Consider the following 22,964-nt stretch of genomic DNA (forward strand, 5'->3'; position numbering starts at 1 on the left):
TATAATTCATTCACATCACATCCATCCATATCCATCCATACAACAAATTGCAAATGGGTATACACAACTATACATGAGAGAAATGCAACTCAAATTCCTCTCAAATGCAAACCCAACCAAAAAAAATTGTCATAAAAAAAAAAACCATAGTAAACAAACAAAGGCTTACACAACCCAAAAAAACGTAACCAAAACTTTTTAATTCCATTCCCAGAAAACAAATAACAACAACAACAATAATAATTATTCCTCCCCCACCCCCATTTCCATACCCACCCACCCTTCACCTTCATTTTCAGATCTCCTCCTCCGATCAATTTTCTTATTTTCCGTACACATGAACCCTTCTATTCTTATCAGATCTGTATCGCCCGTCTCTCAAGATCCAAAATATAAAAACTTCTTTTTTCCGGTGACCGGAGTCCGGCACCGGCAGTCGGATTCCGGCGACGATGTTCTTTTCCCTTTTTTTCTGATCTTTACAAAATTTGGTTTTTGTGGAAACGGTATTATTTTTAACGTTACTACTAACATTTTATTTTTGTTATATTAATAAGATTTTAGATATAGATGTAGATATTGTGTTTATTCAGTTTTATAAAAAACAAGTTTTTTATTTTTTAGTCGGTCATTTTTTCTTTAGGAGCTTTTTTTTGTATGTTAAAAAAAATAAAAATTATATTATATATAATTTATCTTTTTTTTATTATTTTTATTTTAACCAAATGATTTTGGTTCTATCTAATTTTTAATTTTATAAATAAGTTTGGTGTCTTTTTTATTTTACAACATTTTAGCAGTAATATATATAAAATATAACCATATATATTTTTGAACAATGATACTCTTATAAAAGTTAAAAGTAAGATATATTTTTAACTTGCTTTAATAGCTCAACATGCTATGTTTGTCTAATTTACCAAGTTAAAAGTAAGATATATTTTTTACTTGCTTTAAAAGTTTTATTTTTCTTCATACTAAAAAGGTAAATTTTAGTTAAATATCGTTTTCTATTTAGTAGGAAGGAACAAAAAAGTTTGTTCATGATTTTTGTATATAAAAAAAATGTTTATTAGGTCATGTAAACTTTAGTCCTTTGTGACAAATTTTACTTCCTTCTTTACATTATATATATCTCATTTATAAAAAATACAATGTTTTTTGGTTATGATATAAAACCCTGTATTCCCATTATTGATATTCTTTTTAAAGATACAATATTATTCTTTAATTATTAATTCGTCATGCTTTTTTATACTCACTATTTTGTCTATGCTTTTTTGTACTCATTACTTTGTCTTTGACAAAGAAAATAATAATAATATATTACTTTCAGTCTTCTACCTTTCATATACTTTTACACAACGTGCTATAAACGTTTTCATAATTATTTTTATTTATTCTAATAATCCAAAAGTAATTTTTTTTTATTTATATAATTTTAGCACCTCAAAATAAAGTCCGTTATCCTATTTTGGCAAAATTACATTCACACCCTCATCACGCGCTTATAATTTCTTCACGCGCCCGGGCGCGTGACTAATTATAATTTTCACATCTCCACGTCATTATATGTCTTTTGAAAGTTAAGAACTGGTGTCAGGGACCCACGTAAAAAAAAAAATATATAAAACAACCCTAAATAAAAGCGCCCAAAAGACCAAAATCTCACGATATTTTGATCAGTGGTTTATATACCACCACGTGTCGAACGGACAGAATCTGAACCGTAGATTACAGGTGTGACGGGCAGACTGCCCAGACAGCAAGTAAATCAATATCAGCTGTTAGATCAGCGGTCAGAAAGTAATCGACGTGTAATATCCTGCCCGTAGTTACAACGGTCAGATCTTATCGCCTTTAAGAACCAACCCCAACCCCTTCAATCTTCGCTCAGTCTCAAACCCTAAAGCGCCATCACCCCCACAAATATATACATACAAAAATTCTGTATCTATATTTATTATTCCCCAATTTTCTTTTTAATTTTATTTCATTTTTTCGATTAAATATATTACCGATCTCCCCCAACCTCCACGTCGTCGTTTGATACCTTGATTGTGTATATATATAATATATCCTAATTATATATATACATACACAATTCTGTATCTATATATGTTAAAGGCGGAGAAGAACAGATCGGGATCTCGCCGGAAAGAAAAATTGACCGGCGACGGATGGCGTCAACGGTGTTAGCAAGCCGGAATCAAACAAGCTATAATAATCATCATCGATCATTAATGGGAGAAATCCCTAATTATACAAATAGTAATCGAAATCTTAACCCTAACCCTAACCCTAATCAAAAACCTAAATCATCAAACAAGAAAAAGCATCATTTTTCAACCAACGGCGGCGGCGGCCGTGTTCAGAATCACGAGATTATTGTGAGTCAAGGGGCTGCTTCTGATGATGCTTATTCATATAATCAAAGATTACCGCCTAATGAAGCGATTAATGGTTTTAATCAATTGGTGACGTATAACGTTGCTGCGTGTTCTAGAAACGAGATTAATGAGCTCCGGAAGAAATTGGTTTCGGATCTTGGCAGGATCCGGAATTTAAATGATCGGATTCAAGGTGGGGAATTTAATGTCAATGTTACAAACCCTAATGGAAAATTTAAGAAATTGTCTGGGAATAAACGGATGGCCGGTACGACGTCGTTTGGATCTGGGAATAATAAACAATTAATTCGTCAACAGGGTTTGGTTGGAAATCTTAATAATATTAATAATAATATAAATAGTAATAATAATAACGGTGAAGGAGATGAGGGGTTAATGAAGATGTGTAGGCAGATTCTGACAAAATTACTGAAACATAAATCAAGTTGGGTTTTTAAGGTGCCTGTGGATGCAGTAAAAATGGGGCTTCATGATTATCATCAGATTATTAAGAGGCCAATGGATTTAGGTACGGTAAAATCGAATATTACCAAAGGATTGTACGGAAATCCGCTTGATTTTGCGGCTGATGTGAGATTGGTTTTCGAGAATGCCATGTTGTATAACCCAAGAACAGATGAAGTTCATAAAATGGCTGATTCACTTTTAAGGCATTTTGAAGAGTTGTTTAGACCCATTCAAGAGAAATTGTCTGTTGTTAGTAATCATCATTTGAATGAGTTTTCAGCTGTTGATGAATTAGATGGAAGTTCTTGGGATGATATTCCGACACCCGATAGGTCGAAAAAGGCGAAAACTGGCGGTGGGTTTGCGCCGGTTCCTGCTCCTCCTCCACCTGCTGTATCCAATAAGCAAAACAATCATTCTACGGCGTCGAATGCGATAATTCCGCCTCCTGTGGTGCAGTCGCCAGTGAGGACTCCTTCGCCAACGCAGCCAGCTGAGCCGGTTAAGCCGTCGTCTACGACAACAAGGGCTTATGCGAAGCTGCCTAAGCCTAAGGCTAAGGATCCGAATAAGAGGGAAATGAATATGGAAGAGAAACAGAGATTGGGGTTAGGGTTGCAGAGTTTGCCACCTGAAAAGATGCCACAGTTGTTGCAGATTATAAAGAAAAGGAATGATCGTTTGGCACAAGAGGGTGATGAAATTGAGCTTGATATTGAGGCTTTGGATACAGAAACGCTGTGGGAGCTTGATCGGTTTGTGACGAATTGGAAGAAAGCTGATAGTAAGGCTAAAAGGCAAGCCCTTTTGGTTAATAGTGCTTCAACTGCTGTTGGCCCTAGTGTCTCTGCTGACATTGATGATGTAAGTATCTATTTCACTTAGTTGTATATATAACTATATCATATAATTATAATTATTTGTGTTTTGAAAGTTGTTTGGAATGTGGGTTAATTATGCTTTTTTGTGTAATGCAGGTTCCTATGGTTGAGAAAACAGATGGTGGGGGGATGAAGAAGAACAAGAGAGAAGCAGGGGAAGAGGATGTGGATATTGGGGATGAAATGCCAGAAAGCAGCTTCCCACATGTGGAAATCGAAAAGGATGATGGTGTTGGTGTTGGGCATCATATTCAAGCTGCTCCAATTCATGGAAATGATAATGCTGGTGGCAATGCAAGTAGCAGCTCAAGTGGATCGAGCAGCTCAAGCAGTGGCGATTCATCTTCCTCCAGCGGTATAGAATCTTGTCTTTCGTTTGTTTGAGAAAGAAAGATTGTTGGTGTTTGTTGGGAGGTTGAATGAATTGCTTGCTTGCTTTGCTTATGAGATTGGTTTTTTTTTTTTTAAATGTGTTTTATATACAGATTCAGACTCTGGGAGTTCGTCAGGGAGTGACTCTGATGCGGATGAAGCACAATCTTGACACGATGAACGGAATGTGCTGTGAATCTACACCAAACATTGCCATTGCTATCGTGGATTGGATGAATGAAGCAACGGAGAAAATGCTTGGCAGGAAACTTTGATAATGTGACAGCTCCCATGGGAAGATGTAATTGCAAAATGGAGGAGATGAGATGAGGGATAGTATGGAACCCCCTTGGTGGTCAAAAGTTATTAATTAGATAGAGGAGAGTCAGGAGATGGGGTTTAATTTTGTTGTTTTAATCAATTAATCCTTATTGTTCATGGTTTTTGGGGGTGGGTTTGCTGACCTTTTTTCTTTTATATAAATACTACTAGGGCAGAGGTAGGAAGGAGAGATAGAGTGAGAGGTTTCTCTTGTGTGTACATATGACTCAACAAGACAGTTTAGTTTAGTGGTGATTTTCTATCCATCCGTGATTTTCTTGGCAAATTCTAATTCTATTGATGTTAATTCAACCCATCCATCCTTTCTTGTATTAATTGTTGTCAAGTCTACTCTTGTATTAAAAATGGAAATGATGCATATACTTATCTGAGTGATCCATTCTTTTAACAAGGGTACAAAAGATGCGCCAAGTTCCAACGGCATTTGTTTACATTGATAATGTCTAAATTCCACAAGTTTCAGGTTTTGGTAATTCTTATCAATAAGTACAATAAAATGAAAAATGAATATGTGGTGTTTATCTCTTACTTACCTTCATTGATATTATTAGCAGGATTTTATTATATAGGTTTGTTGGCCATTCAAAAAAAATTATAGGTTTGTTGACCTGGAGGACTTTGAAGTTTAAACCAATGAAAGGTTTCTTGACCTTGAATGGGTCAAAATTTGGTTGACCTTTGAAAGTTTGTTGGTTGTTGGTCCGCACTCTATCGAATATACACATATTTTTCCTTTTTGTTGTATTTGCATTGAATATTTTTTCTTAAACGGAGTGCTAAATATGAGTGTCTTTTACCTTGGCCAGTCAAAGTTGGAAGAAAATCCTTTTATCTTGCAGCTCCCGAATTAGTCATGGTAATCACATGAATATCAAAAACTGTCTCCAACTAATTTGCCGGATTCAGACTCATTAACTTCACATGATCATACTACCGTTTAAAACTGGTGGCATATCTATGACTCGAACAATTGCTACAAGTCACAAATTTAACCTTAGAAACCTCTCTTTATAAAATGAATAACTGACTTACTGTTTAATACAAGGATCATTAGCATACATCGAAACAATGTCAAAAGTCATACAAAAATTGACCGAATATGGTAATAAACATAAAAAAGCGAGTTCAAACATTCATTCTATATGATTCCAAGAACACATTTCTTGTGAATAAAATACAGGAAAAACTCCCAAGATCCACGCCATATGCCACTTCAACAAAGTGTCCCTGCAAAATTTTCTGAAGCTGTAGTTTCATAGTTTGCTGCATCTTCAAGGGAACACTTCCAAAAGTTTTCTACACCAACTAGATAAGAAAAACCCAAAAAAGGCCACCTTAATCTTCTTGCTTCTTCAAATCAAGAAAAGCTTTACCAAGTTGAGTTTCACATGCTGTTTGAACATCTTTTTCCAAAGATTCAAGAAACAGAGTGGACAGTTTATAGGTGCTTAGAATATTAAATATTTTACCACAAAACTTGCGCATTTCGGCCCTTCTAGCTTGTTTGTCAGGAACATTCGTCACTAGCTCTTTGATCAAAACACACAGTTCAGGAAGATGACTACTTACCATCTCCTTTCCTGCATTAGTTCCATCCGTGTTGACAGAAACAAATGGCTTCAACGTTTCCAAGACTAAATCAAGTGCTTCAACTTGCCTGAACTTAGACTTCGCATTACTACATTTCTCCACAAGAAACCCAAAGAAATGTTGACCAATCCATGGCCACCTCCTAAATATTTCTTTCAAGAATTGTGGTTTCAATTGAGAGTTTTTACTATCAAAATAACCCACCAGGGCACTTTTAAAGATATCAAACACCCTTTCCAACTCAGCTTCTGAAAAACTTCTACAGTCAATCATCTTCAGAATCCAATAAGTTGAGTTTTGAGCAAGATTAATCATCTTTCTATATCGTTGAATAGATGCGGACTGTTTCTTCTTTGAAGGGGTGATTGCAGATTTCTTTTTCTTGAACGATTTTGCTGCCCACTTCAAGTTCTTTTCCAAAAGAGGCTCAAGAATTGATAATTGCACAGACTCACCTTTCGGGTATTGTTTTGCTTTAAATATCTTTTGTTCTATGATTTTGCAAATTCGGTCACCAAGCTGCTCACTACCTTCTGCAGTATGCGGGTTCACAAACGCTTGTGCAAGATTCGAGAATACTTTCAACACTAGTGGCTTACCTGCATTACATGAAAATAAGATCTGTCAATTTCCAAATATAATATTATAAGAATTTATCTAAAAGAAACATGTAGGGATAGATTCTTGCCTTGATTCTCGTGAAGATAAATTTCAAGCAATGAAAGAACCCGCAGTTTAAAAAGAACAAGCTGAGAATCAGCAGTTTCCCCACCAGCTTGGTTCCGTTTTTCTTTAAATATCTGTGCAAGATAAGAATCCATCCTGAACATAGCTTCATCATCCATTCCACCATCAGAATCATCTGAATCTTCTTCACGAGGTTCTTTTCCCACATTTCCTCCCTCAGAGTCTTCTGACTGTTCTAGAAGATCATCAGCACCAGTATTATCAACCGTTTCCGCTTCATCAGAATCCTCCGCTTCTTCGATATTTACAAGATCATCATCATCACTGTCATCATCATCGTCGCTATCTGACTCTTGATGTCTTGCTGGTTTCAAATCTTTCTTTATAACCTTCAACATCCTATGGAGACCATCATCTGTCACATCATCACTGTAGTATTTGAATACCTACAAAACAAAAGTGTTTTTTACATTCTTTTGATGCATCAAGATAGTCAACAAAATTCCTGGCTTTAACAAAGAAAGCATAGAATTTATAAATGGACATTTGGCGTGGGCCATAACGACAAAAACCAAGACATAGATCAAGTTCCTGGCTTTAACAAAATAATACTTATGCAACACAAAAAACAAATCAGAAAGAGTATGCCAATCAAAGGTTGCAAGATGAACCGTTTAGACAGGTTACAGGTTCGGATTGAAGTAGATACTTTTGCAATGCTCGTTAGAGGGGTGTTTGCGGTTACTCGAATACACTTCTTGGTATATATTTAAACCTATTTCATATACGATTAAAGGGTAATTTAAGATTAGTTGTTTATAAAACGGTATTAATAAAAAATCTTGGAATAAAAGCGACTTTAGCAGTATTAGGGCCTTCTAAACCAATTCCCAAGTAGCCAAACTCTTTGGCATAACCCATTTAAGATAAAATCACAAACGAAATCAACTCAATAATATGTGAATTAACTGCCTTATAACTTTCAGTTCAGTACAAAATAATATATGTGATCATTTTCTTTAAAGACAAAAGGAACAGAACCACCATGCATCCACAGGCCACGAGTGGGCAAACACTGAGACATGGCACCTTTAAAAGAAACACACAAATATACTGCCCACATATAAGCTGGTGTTAGATAGATTACCTGCTCAATGGCAGAGCGCATTGGAGCCGATGATTGTGGGAGCAATGAGAGCAGTGTGTCCACAAACACATCCATCAATTTAGGTGTTTCATCAGCAGCGGGTTCATCATCTGAATCAAGGAGATCAGGTGATGGGAAAAACTTCTTGCAGCATATTATCATTTCAGATGCAGCTTCAGAGAATTCCCCTGGTCTGAGTAGAAGTTGAAGCAGCAATTGGATGAGCAAGTATCTCAAAGCATGCAATCTGTTAGCATTCGCACTCATCCCACAATTTCTTTCCTGAAATCATATCAAAAGAAAAAGCTAAATTATATACACTATCAATGGAAAGAATTGCACCATGCCAAATAGATCATACAATTATAAGTGGCAAAATTGCCGGGTTGAAAAAGTGGGGTAAGGGTCCAAACTAGGTAATTTGTAAGAGTTGGGCCAATGGAATGACCCGGAACACTTGTCCAAAATTTTTTATAACTAATAAGTGTGCCAAATATAATTACAAAATGGTTTAAATGTTGGTGACTTTCAACCAAGTTGTGACTTGACCTGTTTCTTGTATGTTATTTTGTTACCTGTTCAGTCGGTTTGCCACCTTTTAATTATATATTAGTATAACGTCACTATAACCTATGCACATTATTATCCGAGATCTTAGAAACTCTTGTTGATAACATAAATATAAATGCACACTGTAGCATATTGTATTTACCTCTTTGGAGAGCTGAGCTTCCATTGCTTGCAAGTTCTTGAATGCCATTTCATCTTCATCACTCAATGACCTAAAGAGCGATACTGAAGGAATGTTGCGTAAAATACTAAGAAATCGCATAAAATAAGAACCAAGATCATTTGCTTCAAGCCCACTTGTCACCGCATGAGGCCCCTCTCCTTTTTGGGCATTTGCCAACAATGCTTGTAGCTGTTCAATGCACACCCTGCAAAGAGAACTTGAAGTGGCAGCTTTTGGCCATCTAAACTTCTCTTGTAATTCAAAAGAAGTCACTTCAGTCCCAAGAGACGAAGAGAATAAACCCTGAACAGCTAAAAACTTCAATATTTCTTTTTGGACACGGAACTTTTCTTCATTATCGAGCTTTGAGTGTTTCAAAACACTCGGCATAGAGTCCACCACCCAACTTTTCAAAAAGTCAGAAGTCCCGAGTGTTTCAACAAAACCTTTTTCTTCAATTGATCCTATTTCTGAATTATCATCAGTGGTTTGACTTTGGTCAGAAGGCTCCTCTGAGGCAGGTGTCACATCAAGAAACATATCCATAAGATTGTGAATAAAAAGCATGCAGCCCGGTTCTGTGGTAAATCCTGACATCAGATCTTTAACAGTTTTAGTCCGTGTAATGGAATCAAACTTGCCGTTGCTGTGTTTCTGCAGGGCCATAGTAACCGCCACCCGTCTACTGTCATCAGCACTGATCCAACTTGCCAATTCTTTAAGAAAATGGTCTGCACATTTATACAGCCAAGAATCCTTTGTGGAAAGTATATCCACTAGACACTGAATGATCTTGAAAGAAAAAACAATACCAATGCAAGATACGGGAAGTCTTGGTAGAACTAGTAGAATAATATCAAATACCAAGTGCTTCCGATCATGAGATGACAAAAGAAGGGATCCCTCTATAATAATATCCCAGAAATTTTTCAGGTTTTTCTGGATATCATCATCAAAAGAGCTAGATTTCCGATTCTTTTTGTGCTTTTTAACAGAGATTAACCCTGATTCGGTATGTTCTGGTACAATATCCGGTAAAAGGATATTCACCAAAACTGGCCATAGACCATGGACTCGAGGCTGACAAAATGTGGACTCCTGCAAAGCCACATAAAACTCAATGAGCTAGATGTCTGAGAATGAGGTGGATGCAAATATTAAAGCTGAATGTTATATAATGAGTGGGTCAGGAAAGGGGTCTATAGTAACTTAAGCAAGGTTATAAGAGTTGAGTTAAATACAATTTACATGACTTTCAGACTATTTAACATGGTCAACACCCATGTCGCCTGATTCGTTTTTCAGTAACACCTTTCTAGCTTAACCAAGATCACATGTTAAAGAAAAGTTAAACCAATAGTAAATTAATGTACTACCTTGAAACAATTTGCAAGAGTAGATAGATGGTCAGCAGAAAATAGCGTGCTAGAACTGTACGGATTGGGTAAGATGTTTCCGTACAATCTGCTATCAGATGCTACTTTTTCTCGTAGCTTAAGAGCTAAAAGTAACGCATCGGGATTTCCAGCTTCAATGGCTCCTTCAAACCATTCATGGAGGCCGGGAGCTTCAATAACTTGCTTCACGACGACTTCAACTGGTAACTGCAATTCATATATATTCAGTTAAAACCTAGAAGTAGATAATTATAAGCATATGCATCTGTAGAACTAAAAGAAGCCAAAGCTTTATACATCACAACACTTTATCGAGTTCTTTTCCTCTTTGAATGGGGTGAGGAGTGAAGAAAAAGGTACTAAAGACATGCTCTCGACTTTATTTCAGGAAGGTGCAAGGAAAGAATGAAAGAGGACTTTTAATGGAGCTTCCTTGATCACCTTCTTCACACTTTGGGTTGATTATGAAAGAAAATCAAAGGATAAATTTCATAATTATTTTCTGGTTTCAAACACTTACAAGTTCACATATTACATAGGAAGAAAATAGTTGTGAAACCGCCAGGTTTTCTTCTTTCCACTCAAGGAGATAAAAAGGTGTCAACATTTCATCTAACTTTAACATCAATAAAATAAGTGACTTTCATTTCCATTCCCTTTATAAGTTCAAAAATAGTAAAATACAGCATTTATTCTTTGATAAACTATAACACCAGTTCAACTAATCTAGAACAATTTATGAGGAATCATACAGTGGCTTTTTGTAACTACTAATAAATGATTAATAAGACAAAGTGTTATGTTTTATATTTAAGCTTCCATCTTGAACAATTTATATACTTTTAAGCCAGTGCGTTAAACAGTGAGTAATCAGAATTGCCAAAAACTGATCACCACACCTTCAATCAGTATGAACACTATCGTTCGGCTTGTTCTATTACCACTCGCTATACAATACTAATAGTACATAATCAAATATGAAAATGCATAGTTAAACTCTCTAAAAGTGTTTCAGATTTTTAATAGTAATTAACCTTTCAAATCACATTGTAGATGAGCAAATAACCTCATGCTAGATTATGTGGCATTAATACTAGTCATTCTTTCATTCAAATACAATCCAATCATTCATTTTGCAAAACAAAGCAAAACTTTATGTTATGCTGCATTAACATTGTTACCTATGCAACGCAAAATCCCGGTATAGTACTCCATAAGTGTGGTGAAAACCAACATCTAGTTCACAAAGTGGAAATTTGTAAGCTGGCAGTTAATAATCTTTGCGGGATATTGACGGTTCCACACATATTAACTTACCAGTATAGTTTAGGCTTGACGTTCAAAAAAAAAGTATAGAGTTTAGACTTGCATCAAAATCAGAAATGAATACAACCTTAAGAAAAGCATACAGACTAAAAAATTATATGTTATCCTATATCTTCCAAAAAGACACTTTTCTTGATCATAAGTATTTGTATGGTTACACATTTTAGTGTTCCAATCACTAAATGACCAAAGAATATTTAGTTAAAGTTAAGTTTTCCTTCTTTAAAACTCCCGGCAGACCTTTTAACCATTTCCTTGGGGTCTAGAAAATAATTAACAGAATTTACCACAACAAAAGAATACTTTTACAGGATATAGCAATATATCATCAATATATGTAACTGCATATAGTAGTAATTGAGGAGACATTCATTGCCAAAGAAACAATGACATATCAACTCAAACTAGTATGTTGGAAGTAAGATTCATTTGCAGTTCATTCTAGATGGCATCAGCAAGATAAACTGTTTCGAAGCTTATTCATAAGAAGGCTTTCAAGGTCCGGTTATTGACTTCCAGTTGTCAACTACTGTTTTGATGACCAAAGCATGTGGTGTAGCCAGATTAGTTTTGTTGCGCGGGCAACAATGATGAAACACTAAAACATGGATGTGTGATGCACTTTACTTATTTATTAAAAACAATTCTTCAAGTATGTGTATTCACATACAGCTCAAGACCCAAAATGATGTTGATCGGTCAAATCCATGTTGCAAAGCTCTAGCACAATCAAAAGTTTGACTAACTTAGGAGTGTTTGAAAATTCGGATGGACTTATTGAATCTAAATCTGTGATGCTTAAATAACAAGTTGTAACAGAGTGATAGTAAATATAGACTTCCAGTTTAAATCATAGTTGTCAAAAGCGACGGCGATCTCAAAGCGCAAAGACCCTAAATGGGGTGAAGGCGAGAGGCGCAAAAAAAGCGCACACCCGGAAAAAAAAAAAAGCGCACTAAAGTAAAAACGAACAGAATTTTTGTCATCAGGAAATGCCCACTTGTTGTACTTCCACCCAGGGTCTTTAGATTTAGGACGTTGAGAAACATTACCACCTTGATTCATTGACTCGCTTCAGTTGAAAAAATCTTTTGAGTAAGAAAAAAGAAAAAATAATTTTAAGAAAAAAAGAAGAAAACTTCCCCGAAGTTGAAGGGAGAATATGTTGATGAAGGATGATTTGATGTTGATAATTGGAACAATATATAAACGTGATTTACTCTCTGACATGCTATTAATACGCTTCTTGGATAACCAAAGGGTTTTCAGACGCCAAAGGGTTTTATGGAAAATAGTAGACTGCCGCCTAAATTGTTGGTGGGCCTGGGCCTAGGTTTTCAGGCGGCAAAGTGTTGCCTCTCAATCGCCTTGCGCCTAGGCGGCCTGGGAGCTCGCCTTTAACAACTATGGTTTAAATATCTGTGATGCGGCCCATATGAAACTGACTATCTATTACATAGTCATAATCATTTCATCCGAACGGCAATAACTGGTTACTACAACTTCATGCAGAAGTAATAATGAGTATCATTATCCCTATGAATGGTTCTATAGCATGTCCTCAATAATCAGCTATCCTACAAAGTATAAAAATTATGTGATATTATTAAGTACCTTCTCAATCAGTTGCAAAATAATCACGACAGCCGGCTCCTGAAGATATCGCTTCTTGCTGGCTAACGCTATAACAGAGCTAGTAAAGTCCTTGATTTGCTCGGGATTCTTATCAGTAAGACTTTCTTGATTTAGTCTCCCTGATCTCACCAGAGCACCATACGAAAACAAACGCCCTAAAAGACAATCCTTAATATCCTGTATGACACACACACAAAAAAAATACTAATCTTAAGAAAGGTAATAACTTGGCAGAAACGTCATCAAAAACTTCAAAAAGACTACACTCCCACCTGACCCTTCATAGAAGAAAAAACATCCAATAAATCAACTATTAGTTTCATCAGCGAGTCCAATGCAATACTCGGAACGGCACCAACTAACATAGTCAAACCCAACGCAAATCCTTGTCTTGCACACTGCCAAAAAATGCACAAATAACAATGATCACAAATCAATAAACTACACTATATCTCATTCACACATTTTGAGTTTCCCTTCAATATCTGTACATAAAACAAACACGAATTAATATCACAACAGATAAACAATACCTCTCTCGACGATGAAACACCACGAATAAGCCGTCTAACAGAATACCTCACCGACGGTGCACAATTATTCAACCCATCATCTTTCTCAGCTTCCAACTTCACTTCCTCCTCCACCTCCTCCTTATCCATCAAATCATACGCTTCCTGAACCGCCTTCAACTCCGTTACCAACCTCTCGGCTGCCGCCTCTCTAACCGACGCATCCGCAGCCCCTAAATCCTTAAACACACCTATATTAAACTCAGGCACTAACCTCGCCGATTTCGGCTTCGCTTCACCGTTCCCATCCAAAACCGCAAGTTTTTGTTTCTTTTCTTTATCCAATGCTTTCCTTTTTTTCTTCCTTTCCATTGGATTATCACCATTATCACTATCATTTTTATTTTTAATATTTTCTATTATTTCCTCTTCATTTTTCTTCACTTTTTTAGTTTTCTTCTTCAAATTCTGACTTAATTTTTCACCATCATCATTATCCTCAATTTCAACACTTTCTGAGCTTCTTTTCTTACTCCCCATTATTAATCTCCACAATTAATTAAACAGCTTCAAATTAAACAATAATATCTGTAAAATAAAACAACAAAAAATTTAATAAGAAAATTGATAAAACAAGATTAAGAAACTATTTATTGATTGTATGATATAATGATTAGATTAAAATTAAAAGAAATACGAACCTAATTTTACTGCAAAATTAAATGTCGGTGAAGTGTTAGGGTTTTGATAAACCCTAATTTTTGTTATTATAAAGTTTTCAAGTGTGTTTGTTTTGTTATAGTTTCGGCAATGCTCAAAAGATGCCCTAATTTTTTAACAGTCTAAAACCCGCGCCGCTTAAGTTGTTCTTTGTTTTTTCCGTTTTTGCCCCTTGAGTTGAAATATTAGTCACAAATAAAAACTTAATCCTATATAAAAATTTAGATTAGATAAATGAGACATGTGAGTTGATTAAAATACTCTTAATAAATTAAATCACCATCAACCCTTAGTATTAAATTACACCATTAGTCCATTATATTATAAAATATCTCTACTAACCACATTAAATCAAATACTTTACCTACACCAATAGATATCGTCACAATCATCATCGCCGACTCACCGCCGTATTGCGTGGGTACCATGCTCGTTAGTCACAAATAAAAACTTGGAGCTAATATTACGCTTTAAGAGGGTTAAACTATAAATGATTTTCTTATTTACTTTGAGAGTTTTGTTAGTGACAGTTTTTAAGGTTGTCAATAAAAATTAACTTGATGGGTTAAAATTTATACATTTCTATTAAAAGTTGTTACCGACAACCCTGATGACTGTCATTACCAATTTCTTAACGTATGAATTTTGTTATTTTGACAACCCATAGTGCTGTTAATTAAAGTTGGTGTATTAAAATTTTTATCCAAACTACCCTCCCTACTAATTTTCATATCTGCACTTAATATAGCTATATAATACTATTAATGAAATTATTTATAATATATATATATTCTTAACTCTTAAAATAATAACATCATCTCATTTTTATATCAATTATTTTCACATTAATAATCACACGTCCAATAAGAGAACTTGATAAGTCATTATTGCCTATGTGTTAAATGGGTCTAAAAAAAATGATTAGCATACTTCACTTTCTAAAAAGAGCAACTATTTTAATGTATGTCGTGTGGTTTGACTTAAAACGGATTAAAAAAATGATTTATAATGGTGATCTAAGTGAAGTGTACCTTCCATTTGGTTTCTTGAGTTGGGCTTTTACTAGTCATGAAGAAAAAAAATAGACATGATTTATTTGTTTTGGGCTTGTTGGCAACGAAGTAGATACGCACAAAAAAGAAAAGGCCCAACTTGAATTTTTCGGGGTTTTGGCAGCTAGAACTAGAAGTAACCCTCACGGCCTCACATGGGCATCAAGAAAATAAGGACGATTACTTCTTATCATTCCTTCCACCCTTGATTCGATGTAAAACAGGCTTTCTTCATCACCAATACACGAATTGAAGATCTACAATGTCAGGTTAAATATCTCGTGATCTTCCTAATGAACAATCGTGGTTGATGAATATTAGTTTCAGTTATACAAACATTAATCTTCTATGATAAAATTTTCATAAGCCTATTTATTATGAGTTAATGATTTTGTACCGAGTTAATTTAGTATTGGGATTAAAACAAGTCATCCAATTAACAAGGTGTCCAAACTTGTTTATGTCAATTAATAAAAACTATGTCTATAAGTTTATTAAGTGAATTAATGGGGACTCGGGAAGATATGCTTTCTATTAATGTTTACAACTTATAGGTTTATTAATTAGTTAATTTGTTGAGGTTATTATAGGCTTAATAAGTTACTTTGTGGTCTTAATTATGGTTTGTTGGATTATTTCACAATATGTCGTCAGTCGTCGTGTGATATAAGATATGTAATTAGATATTGAATCGGTTTTTATGGTTTTGTCATGTAACTTTTAATATACATTAGTTATCATTCATCATGTTTGTGATATTATCATTAGCTTTTTCTTTACGAATTATTATCAGTTCATTTAACTATATGTTTTGTGTTTTTTTAGTAGTACTATGTTTGAACGCATAGCCAAAATCATATCCATCATCATTTCAAATTAGAATGATACCTATTTACCTATATTAAAAGTGACGAATACTTTTACTATACAAGTTTCCAGTAATACCAGAACTATAGAGCTCCGACAACAATATGTTATTAGTTTCCAAATAATTAAACATCTCATACTTGAAGAAGGTGGCCCTCGCATTAATCCCATGATAGACTGGGATTTTCCGACTTTAGAAACTAACTCTGAAATTAAGCAATACAAGGTTAGATATTCAAACTTTATGCATCACAAGAACTTAATCTTACAATTATAGATTTTGTCTCCTTAATACTGGTTTTCAATGTAGGTACTTCCCAACTAAAGAATCTGACAACATCACTCACGAGAGATCCTTTATATATCTTAAAGAACGGTGCACCTCGATCACTTTCTACCGCTCTCCCCAAATGGCGGCGACTTCAATTCTCTGGAGAAAGTGAACCTCTCTTTTGGAACCGGAGGAGAGGCATAATGGTTCACAACTATTCAATTTGTTCCAAATAACCTGCAAGACCAAATTCCTGAATCTTGGTGTGGACATCATTGAGGTACGTACAATTATGTAGTCGTCATTTGCTTGCTTGAGATATATATATATATATATATATATATATGAAAAAGGGAATATAAGGTTGTCCGACACCTAAGCTTAAGTGTGGAACCCCTCACATACTAATATTTTATTATTTATTGTTTAATGATAAATGCATGGGCCCCATGATTTTTATAAATTAAAAAAATAATATGTGAGTGTTCCACACCTAAGCTTAGATACCTGACAACCTTATATTCCCATCCCATATATATATATATATATATATATATGACTACATAGTACGTACGCACATACTCACACACACATAAGTTACAATGAGAACCAATAATTTGTCGAAAAACATGAGAACTAGTTTTTGATTAAAAGGCATAGGGATAGTATGGCAATTTGATGCATTTGGTAATTATATATAAAAAAAAAATCAAACAAATAAAAGCCCATTATCTCCCCCCGACTCACTCTTCCAATTCCCACCAACAATCAGTTAAAAGTTTTCCCCCTTTTATATCCATGATTTCGTCAATTCAACATCATGATTTACCAGAGGTTGTATATTTGGTTTTGTTAAAAAAAAAAAAAAGGTTACGATGGGTTATAATAATGATGTCATAATTCATAAGGAAGAAGATGATAGCTTGGATTCAATGTATGAATCAATTATGGTGTTCAAAGCCATGAGAGGAGTTAAGGTTTTCGTTAATCTCAAATATTTTTTATTGTTCTTATTTTGTATTCATTCTGATTTACTATAATAATTTAGTATATATATATCATCACTTAATCTTTTCTCGGTTGAGAATAAAGTATCATATCTCCACAAACGGTTGAAACATTTAGGTTAGATACTAAAACTATATGCTATAATTATTTACAAACATTATCATTGATTTTTGATTTTTTGTACGAGTGGCTCACATACACATTTGTATATAAAAAACTTGTTTTATTATATCATATGACTATTTGACCCCTATGTAGAAACTTTAGTAGCGAGATTTTTCCCCGTTGAGCTCTCACCTAGGTTCTTTAATTCAAGTCACTTTGCTTGCATAAATTTGCACGCTTTCATGTTCTTTTAGATAGGGAGTTTACGTCTATATCTGATTCAAATAGTAGTAGTGAAAATGAAAGTCATGAATCACCAAATGGTACCCTGTTTTAGACTCCAAATAATGCACCCGAAGACTTAAAACCTTTTACCAATCCGTATGGGCCAACCCAGAGGATGCGTATGCCATGTATCAGGAGTATGCGGAGAAGGCTGGTTTTGATGTACACAGAGGTTCTGAAAAGAAGATTGATGGTATTGTGACACACAAGTATTTTATTTGCCATAAATTAGGCGAGCCAAAGAAAAATAATGCTACCGACACTTTGGATAATGGTGATAATGATAAAGGTAGATTACAGCGGAAGTCTAATTACAAGGTTACTAAATGTCAGGCTCGTATTAGGTTGAAGTTGAAAAAAAAGGTCACAAAGCTACCATTTATATGGTTTTGTTGAGGCACATAACTATATGTTCATTGATCCTAATCACAACCATTTATCTCGGGCACGAATTCAGTTGACATTTGATGAGAAAATCTTTATTCAATCTGTGTCAACCAACAATATTGGTGCGCCTAAAGCTCATCGTTTGCGTGCTGCCCTTAATGAAGGATGTGATAAAGTTTGTGGTACTATTACCGACTTCAAAAATTGGAAGGCGAATAGTTCATTGGTGACAGGGACACCTAAATGGTGGTGGATAAGTTTAGAGACATGAAAGTATGTTTTCCTGAGTTTTGTTCGATTACAAATTTGACAATAATGAGTTTATTGGTTTATTTTGGGCCGATGAGACATCCAAGTGTAACCACAAAGAGTTTAGTGATGTAACTTGTTTAACGCAACATACAAAAGCAACAAGGATAATACTCGTTTTTTCGATATATAATATTTTTGTGACAGTTGAGTCCCCTAATTATTAAATTATGACCTAGTTACTGTATGGTTTTCGTCGCATTCACTCATATTGAAAATTATAAAAGATGCGTCACATTTGGAGCGGGCTTGTTGAAGAACGAGAACATCAACTCTTATTTGTGGCTACTCAACACCTTTTTAAAGTCGCACAATAGACAACCGAGATTGGTTTTAACCGATCAAGAACCGACGATATTTGCAGCTGTCAGAACAGTTATGAACAAGTCACATAACAGGTTATGCATGTGGCATATAATGAAAAAACTCCCATTGAAGGTACTATTAAAATTATCATGTTAATCTAAAATAGTAATTTTAAAATAGTACCTTCAATGAAAGTTTTTTCATTATGTGCCACATGTATAACCTCTGATGTTACTTGTTCAAAACTGTTTTGACAGTTTCAAACATCGCCAGATCCTGATCTGTTAAGAACCAATCTCGGTTGTCTGTTGTGCGACTTTAAAAAGGCGTTGAGTAGCCACAAATAAGACTCGATCTTCTCATTCTTCAACAAACCTGCTCCAAATGTGATGCATCTACTGTAAACCGGTGAATGGGACGAACACCATACAGTACCTAGAAGGTCATAAATTAATAATTAGAGGACTTAACTGTCACAAAAAATGTATGTCGAAAAAACGAGTAGTACCCTTACTTGTTGGTTTTATATGTCGCATCGAAACAATATACATCACCAAACTCTTTGTAGTTACACTTGGATGATTTCTCGATCTATAACAAGCCAATAAGCTTATTATTGTCATATTTGTAATCGAACGAAAACTTAGGAAGACGTACTTTTATGTTTCTAAACTTATCCACCACCATTTGGGCGTCCCTGTCACCAATGAAGAGGTTCAACTTCGCCTTCCAATTTTTGAAGTCAGTAACCGTACCATGAAGTTTATTATATCCTCCTTTTAGGGCAACACAATAACGATGAGCTTTAGTTGCACTAATATTGTTGACTGACACGGATTCAATATAGGTTTTCTCATCAAATGTCAACTGCCTTCGTGCCCGAGATAAATGGTTGTGATTAGGATCAATGAACGGATGGTTATGTGCCTCAACGAAACCATATAATTGGTAGTTTTGTGTTCCTATTATCAACCTCAACTTAATACGGGTCTGACAATTAGTAACCTTGTAAGTAGAGTTCTACTGCAATCTACCTTTATAATTATCACCATTAACCAGTGTGTCGTTAGCATTCCTTTTCTTTGTCTCGCCTGATTTATTGCAAATAAAATACTTGTGTGTCACAAAACCATCAATCTTCTTTTCAGAACCTCTACGTACATCAAATCCAGCCATCTTCACATACCTCTGATACATGGCATACGCATCCTCTGGGTTGGCCTATACGGATTGGTAAACAGGTTTGAAGTCTTCGGGCACATTATCTGGAGTCCAAAATCGGGTACCATTTGGTGTTTCATGACTTTCATCTCCGCTACCATTTGAATCAAAGATAGATGTAAAATCCCTAACTAAAAAAATAGGAAAGCATGTGAATTTAAACAAGTAAAGTGACTTGAATTAAAAAAAAACTAGCAGACACCTCAACGGGAACAAATATCATAGCTTAAGTTTCTACATCTATTTAGGGGGCCAGGTCAATTAGTCATATATACTCCATCCGTCCCATATTAAATGTCCAATTTTGACTTGTCAAGTCTTCTGCTGACAACTTTGACCGTAAAAATATTTGTCTATATTATATAACACTTCATATAAAATATATGGACGGATTGAGTTTTCAATGTACTTTTCATTGATATAACTTTCGTCACTATTATATAATACAAAAAAAAGATATTTATAGTCAAAGTTGTAACCAAAATACTTGACAAGTCAAAATTAGACATTTAATATGGGACAGAAGGGAGTATTAAAACAAGTTTTAATTACACATGTATCTAACCTAAATGTTTCAAACGTTTCTGGGATATGATACATCATTCTCAACCTGGCAAAAAATGATGATATATAGTAAATCATTAGATTAAATCAGAATGAATACTAAATAAGAACAATTATAAAGAATATTTAAGATTAACAAAAACCTTTAATCATCTCATGACTTTGAACACCGACAGTTGATTCATACATTGAATCCAAGCTATCATGTTGTATTCTATGAATATTGAATTATTATATCATTATTATAATCCATTGTGACTTTTTTTCCCAACAAAACTGAATATAAAACCTCTGATAAATCGTGATGATGATTTGAAGAAATCATGAATATAAAAAGGGGGAAAACATGTAATTGATTGTTGGTAAGAACTGGATGAGCAATTCAAGGGGATGAGCGATTCCGGGAGAGTAATAATAGGCTTTTATTTGTTCCTGATGTTTTTCTTTTTCTTTTATAATTACCAAACGCATTTTATCAAATTACCATACAATCTCTATGTATTTTAATTAAAAACTAGTCTCACGGTTCTCGATAAATTATTAGTTCTCATTTTAACTTATATATCTATACTTTTCTAGGTTTCTACACATTATGATGGATATTTAGTGTGTGATCGATCTATAACCAATCATCATATTTGGGTTCATCAGTTCCGCAATTTATTTAGTGAAGTTATTCATATTAACGGACGTCTCATATTAATTAGTATCGATCAAAGTGTGTTGTGCTGTTAATGATGGAAGTGCTTCAAAACTTCCTAAGCAACGTGGCTAAAGAGTCAAGAGTTGAAGAAGTCAAGTAGTGGAGTTGTGGGGCCGTTTCTCATGCAAGTGGAGTTCATGTTTTCCTTATTTTTAGTTAAAGAATAAGTCATGATAGACGTTAGTTGGTTCCTTTTATTTCTGCATTTTAGTTAGTCTCTTTCCATTATTTAAAGGCCCCCCATTACTGTATTTTGACATGAGAAATAAAAAGAAATATCCCTTTCAATTATTATCACTTGCTTGTAGTTTTTCTATATTGTGATATCATTGATACTTTCAGTGGTATCAGAGACAGGTTCTTCTGATCCTATAGCCCCACAACTAAACAAAACAACAACAAACAATCCAAAAAATAAAAAATAAAAAAAATAATAATCAAACAAACAAATGACCGACTCCACAAATGCATTGCAAACACAACCTACTCCTATTCCCATATTCAAAGGGGAAGGATATGACTACTGGAGTATAAGGATGAAAACCATCCTAAGATCTCGAGACCTCTGGGAACTGGTTGAAACGGGTATTGACGAAAAAGAAACCGATCAAAGCCGTCTCAAAACGGCAACAAAAAAGGATGCTCATGCGATGGCAATTATCCAGCAGGCAGTCCATGACCAACTATTCTCGAGAATCGCAGCAGCAAGCACAGCAAAAGAGACGTGGGAAATCCTAAAAATGGAGTTTCAAGGCGATGAGAAAGTCAAAGCCATCAAGTTGCAGGGCCTAAGAAGAAAGTTCGAAAACCTTTTTATGCAAGAGGGAGAATTGGTTGGTGATTACTTTTCTCGTGTTATGGCCATTGTTAGCCAACAACGGTCATACGGTGAAGAGATCACTGATCAATCCATTGTTGAAAAAGTACTCAGAAGCCTTACACCCCAGTTTGATTTCATAGTTTCGGGTATCGAAATCTCAACTACTGATCTAGCTACCCTCAAACCGATGAAACTAATGGGGTCTCTCCAATCACAGGAGGCAAGGCTTTTGAATCGATCCAAAGGAAAGGGAGAAAAGGTAGACGAACAAGCTTTACAAGTAATGCATATACCACAAGCTTTTAACCGTGGCTTTCAGACCTCACGAGGCAGAGGCAGAGGCCGCGGTGCTGCAAGAGGAAGGGGTCGAGGTCGAACCTTTGACCGAAGCAAGGCTCCTCAGTGTCACGTATGCAGCAAATATGGGCATGTACAAAAGGACTGTTGGTATAATGAGGAGAATCAAGCTCAAGTTATCGCGGAGGAAGCACCCGTTGTTGAACCGAAGCCAGAAACCGAAGAAGAACAACACCACCTCTTCATGATGTTCACTGACAATCAAGAAGAATACTCAAATCAACTTTGGTTTTTGGACTCTGGGTGTTCGAATCACATGACCGGGGTTAAAGAAAGTTTTTCTTACCTTGATGAAGACTTTAAGGTCCAAGTAAATTTAGGAGATAAGAAGAAATTGCTGGTAGAAGGAAGAGGAACAGTGCGTATCAATCTGATGGATGGCGGCTTCAAATTGCTTAAGGATGTTTACTATATTCCAAGGTTGAAGTACAATCTTTTAAGCGTTGGCCAACTCATGAAACGAGGCTATGCTCTTCTGTTTAAAGAAGGGCAGTGTGTGATCACCAAGA

The 22,964-nt window shown here is 35.1% G+C and overlaps 2 protein-coding genes and 1 long non-coding RNA gene across 3 annotated transcripts; 2 read left to right on the forward strand and 1 right to left on the reverse strand.

Moving 5' to 3' along the window:
* Positions 1-1,432: 1,432 nt before the first annotated feature.
* On the forward strand, positions 1,433-4,764 carry LOC122599042 (transcription factor GTE7-like). Its single transcript, XM_043771491.1, has 3 exons — positions 1,433-3,722; positions 3,836-4,094; positions 4,225-4,764. Exons 1-3 carry the CDS (start codon positions 2,181-2,183, stop codon positions 4,281-4,283), a joined length of 1,860 nt encoding a protein of 619 aa, XP_043627426.1. The 5' UTR covers positions 1,433-2,180; the 3' UTR covers positions 4,284-4,764.
* A 676-nt stretch (positions 4,765-5,440) lies between these two features.
* LOC122600414 (rDNA transcriptional regulator pol5) lies at positions 5,441-14,295 on the reverse strand. Its single transcript, XM_043773126.1, has 9 exons — positions 14,182-14,295; positions 13,502-14,068; positions 13,241-13,366; positions 12,948-13,145; positions 9,987-10,214; positions 8,590-9,708; positions 7,878-8,159; positions 6,732-7,176; positions 5,441-6,642 (listed from the first exon to the last, which is right to left on the reverse strand). Exons 2-9 carry the CDS (start codon positions 14,018-14,020, stop codon positions 5,789-5,791), a joined length of 3,771 nt encoding a protein of 1,256 aa, XP_043629061.1. The 5' UTR covers positions 14,021-14,068; positions 14,182-14,295; the 3' UTR covers positions 5,441-5,788.
* A 2,199-nt stretch (positions 14,296-16,494) lies between these two features.
* Positions 16,495-21,575, forward strand: LOC122598839. The gene is made up of 2 exons (XR_006323754.1): positions 16,495-16,670; positions 21,283-21,575. It is a non-coding gene; the product is annotated as an uncharacterized LOC122598839 (long non-coding RNA).
* Positions 21,576-22,964: the final 1,389 nt, after the last annotated feature.

Source organism: Erigeron canadensis, chromosome 5 (genome assembly GCF_010389155.1).
Source record: "Erigeron canadensis isolate Cc75 chromosome 5, C_canadensis_v1, whole genome shotgun sequence".
NCBI classification, from domain to species: Eukaryota; Viridiplantae; Streptophyta; class Magnoliopsida; order Asterales; family Asteraceae; genus Erigeron; species Erigeron canadensis.

Bases quoted from the DNA above. Each gene is read 5' to 3' on its own strand.
- LOC122599042 (XM_043771491.1), top strand. From the start codon at position 2,181: ATGGCGTCAACGGTGTTAGCAAGCCGGAATCAAACAAGCTATAATAAT. The intron at 3,723-3,835 runs GTAAGTATCTAT...TGTGTAATGCAG, and splicing joins TCTCTGCTGACATTGATGAT to GTTCCTATGGTTGAGAAAAC. The intron at 4,095-4,224 runs GTATAGAATCTT...TTTTATATACAG, and splicing joins CGATTCATCTTCCTCCAGCG to ATTCAGACTCTGGGAGTTCG.
- LOC122600414 (XM_043773126.1), bottom strand. From the start codon at position 14,020: ATGGGGAGTAAGAAAAGAAGCTCAGAAAGTGTTGAAATTGAGGATAAT. The intron at 7,177-7,877 runs GTAATCTATCTA...TTTGTTTTGTAG, and splicing joins TGCGCTCTGCCATTGAGCAG to GTATTCAAATACTACAGTGA. The intron at 6,643-6,731 runs GCAAGAATCTAT...CATGTAATGCAG, and splicing joins TTATCTTCACGAGAATCAAG to GTAAGCCACTAGTGTTGAAA.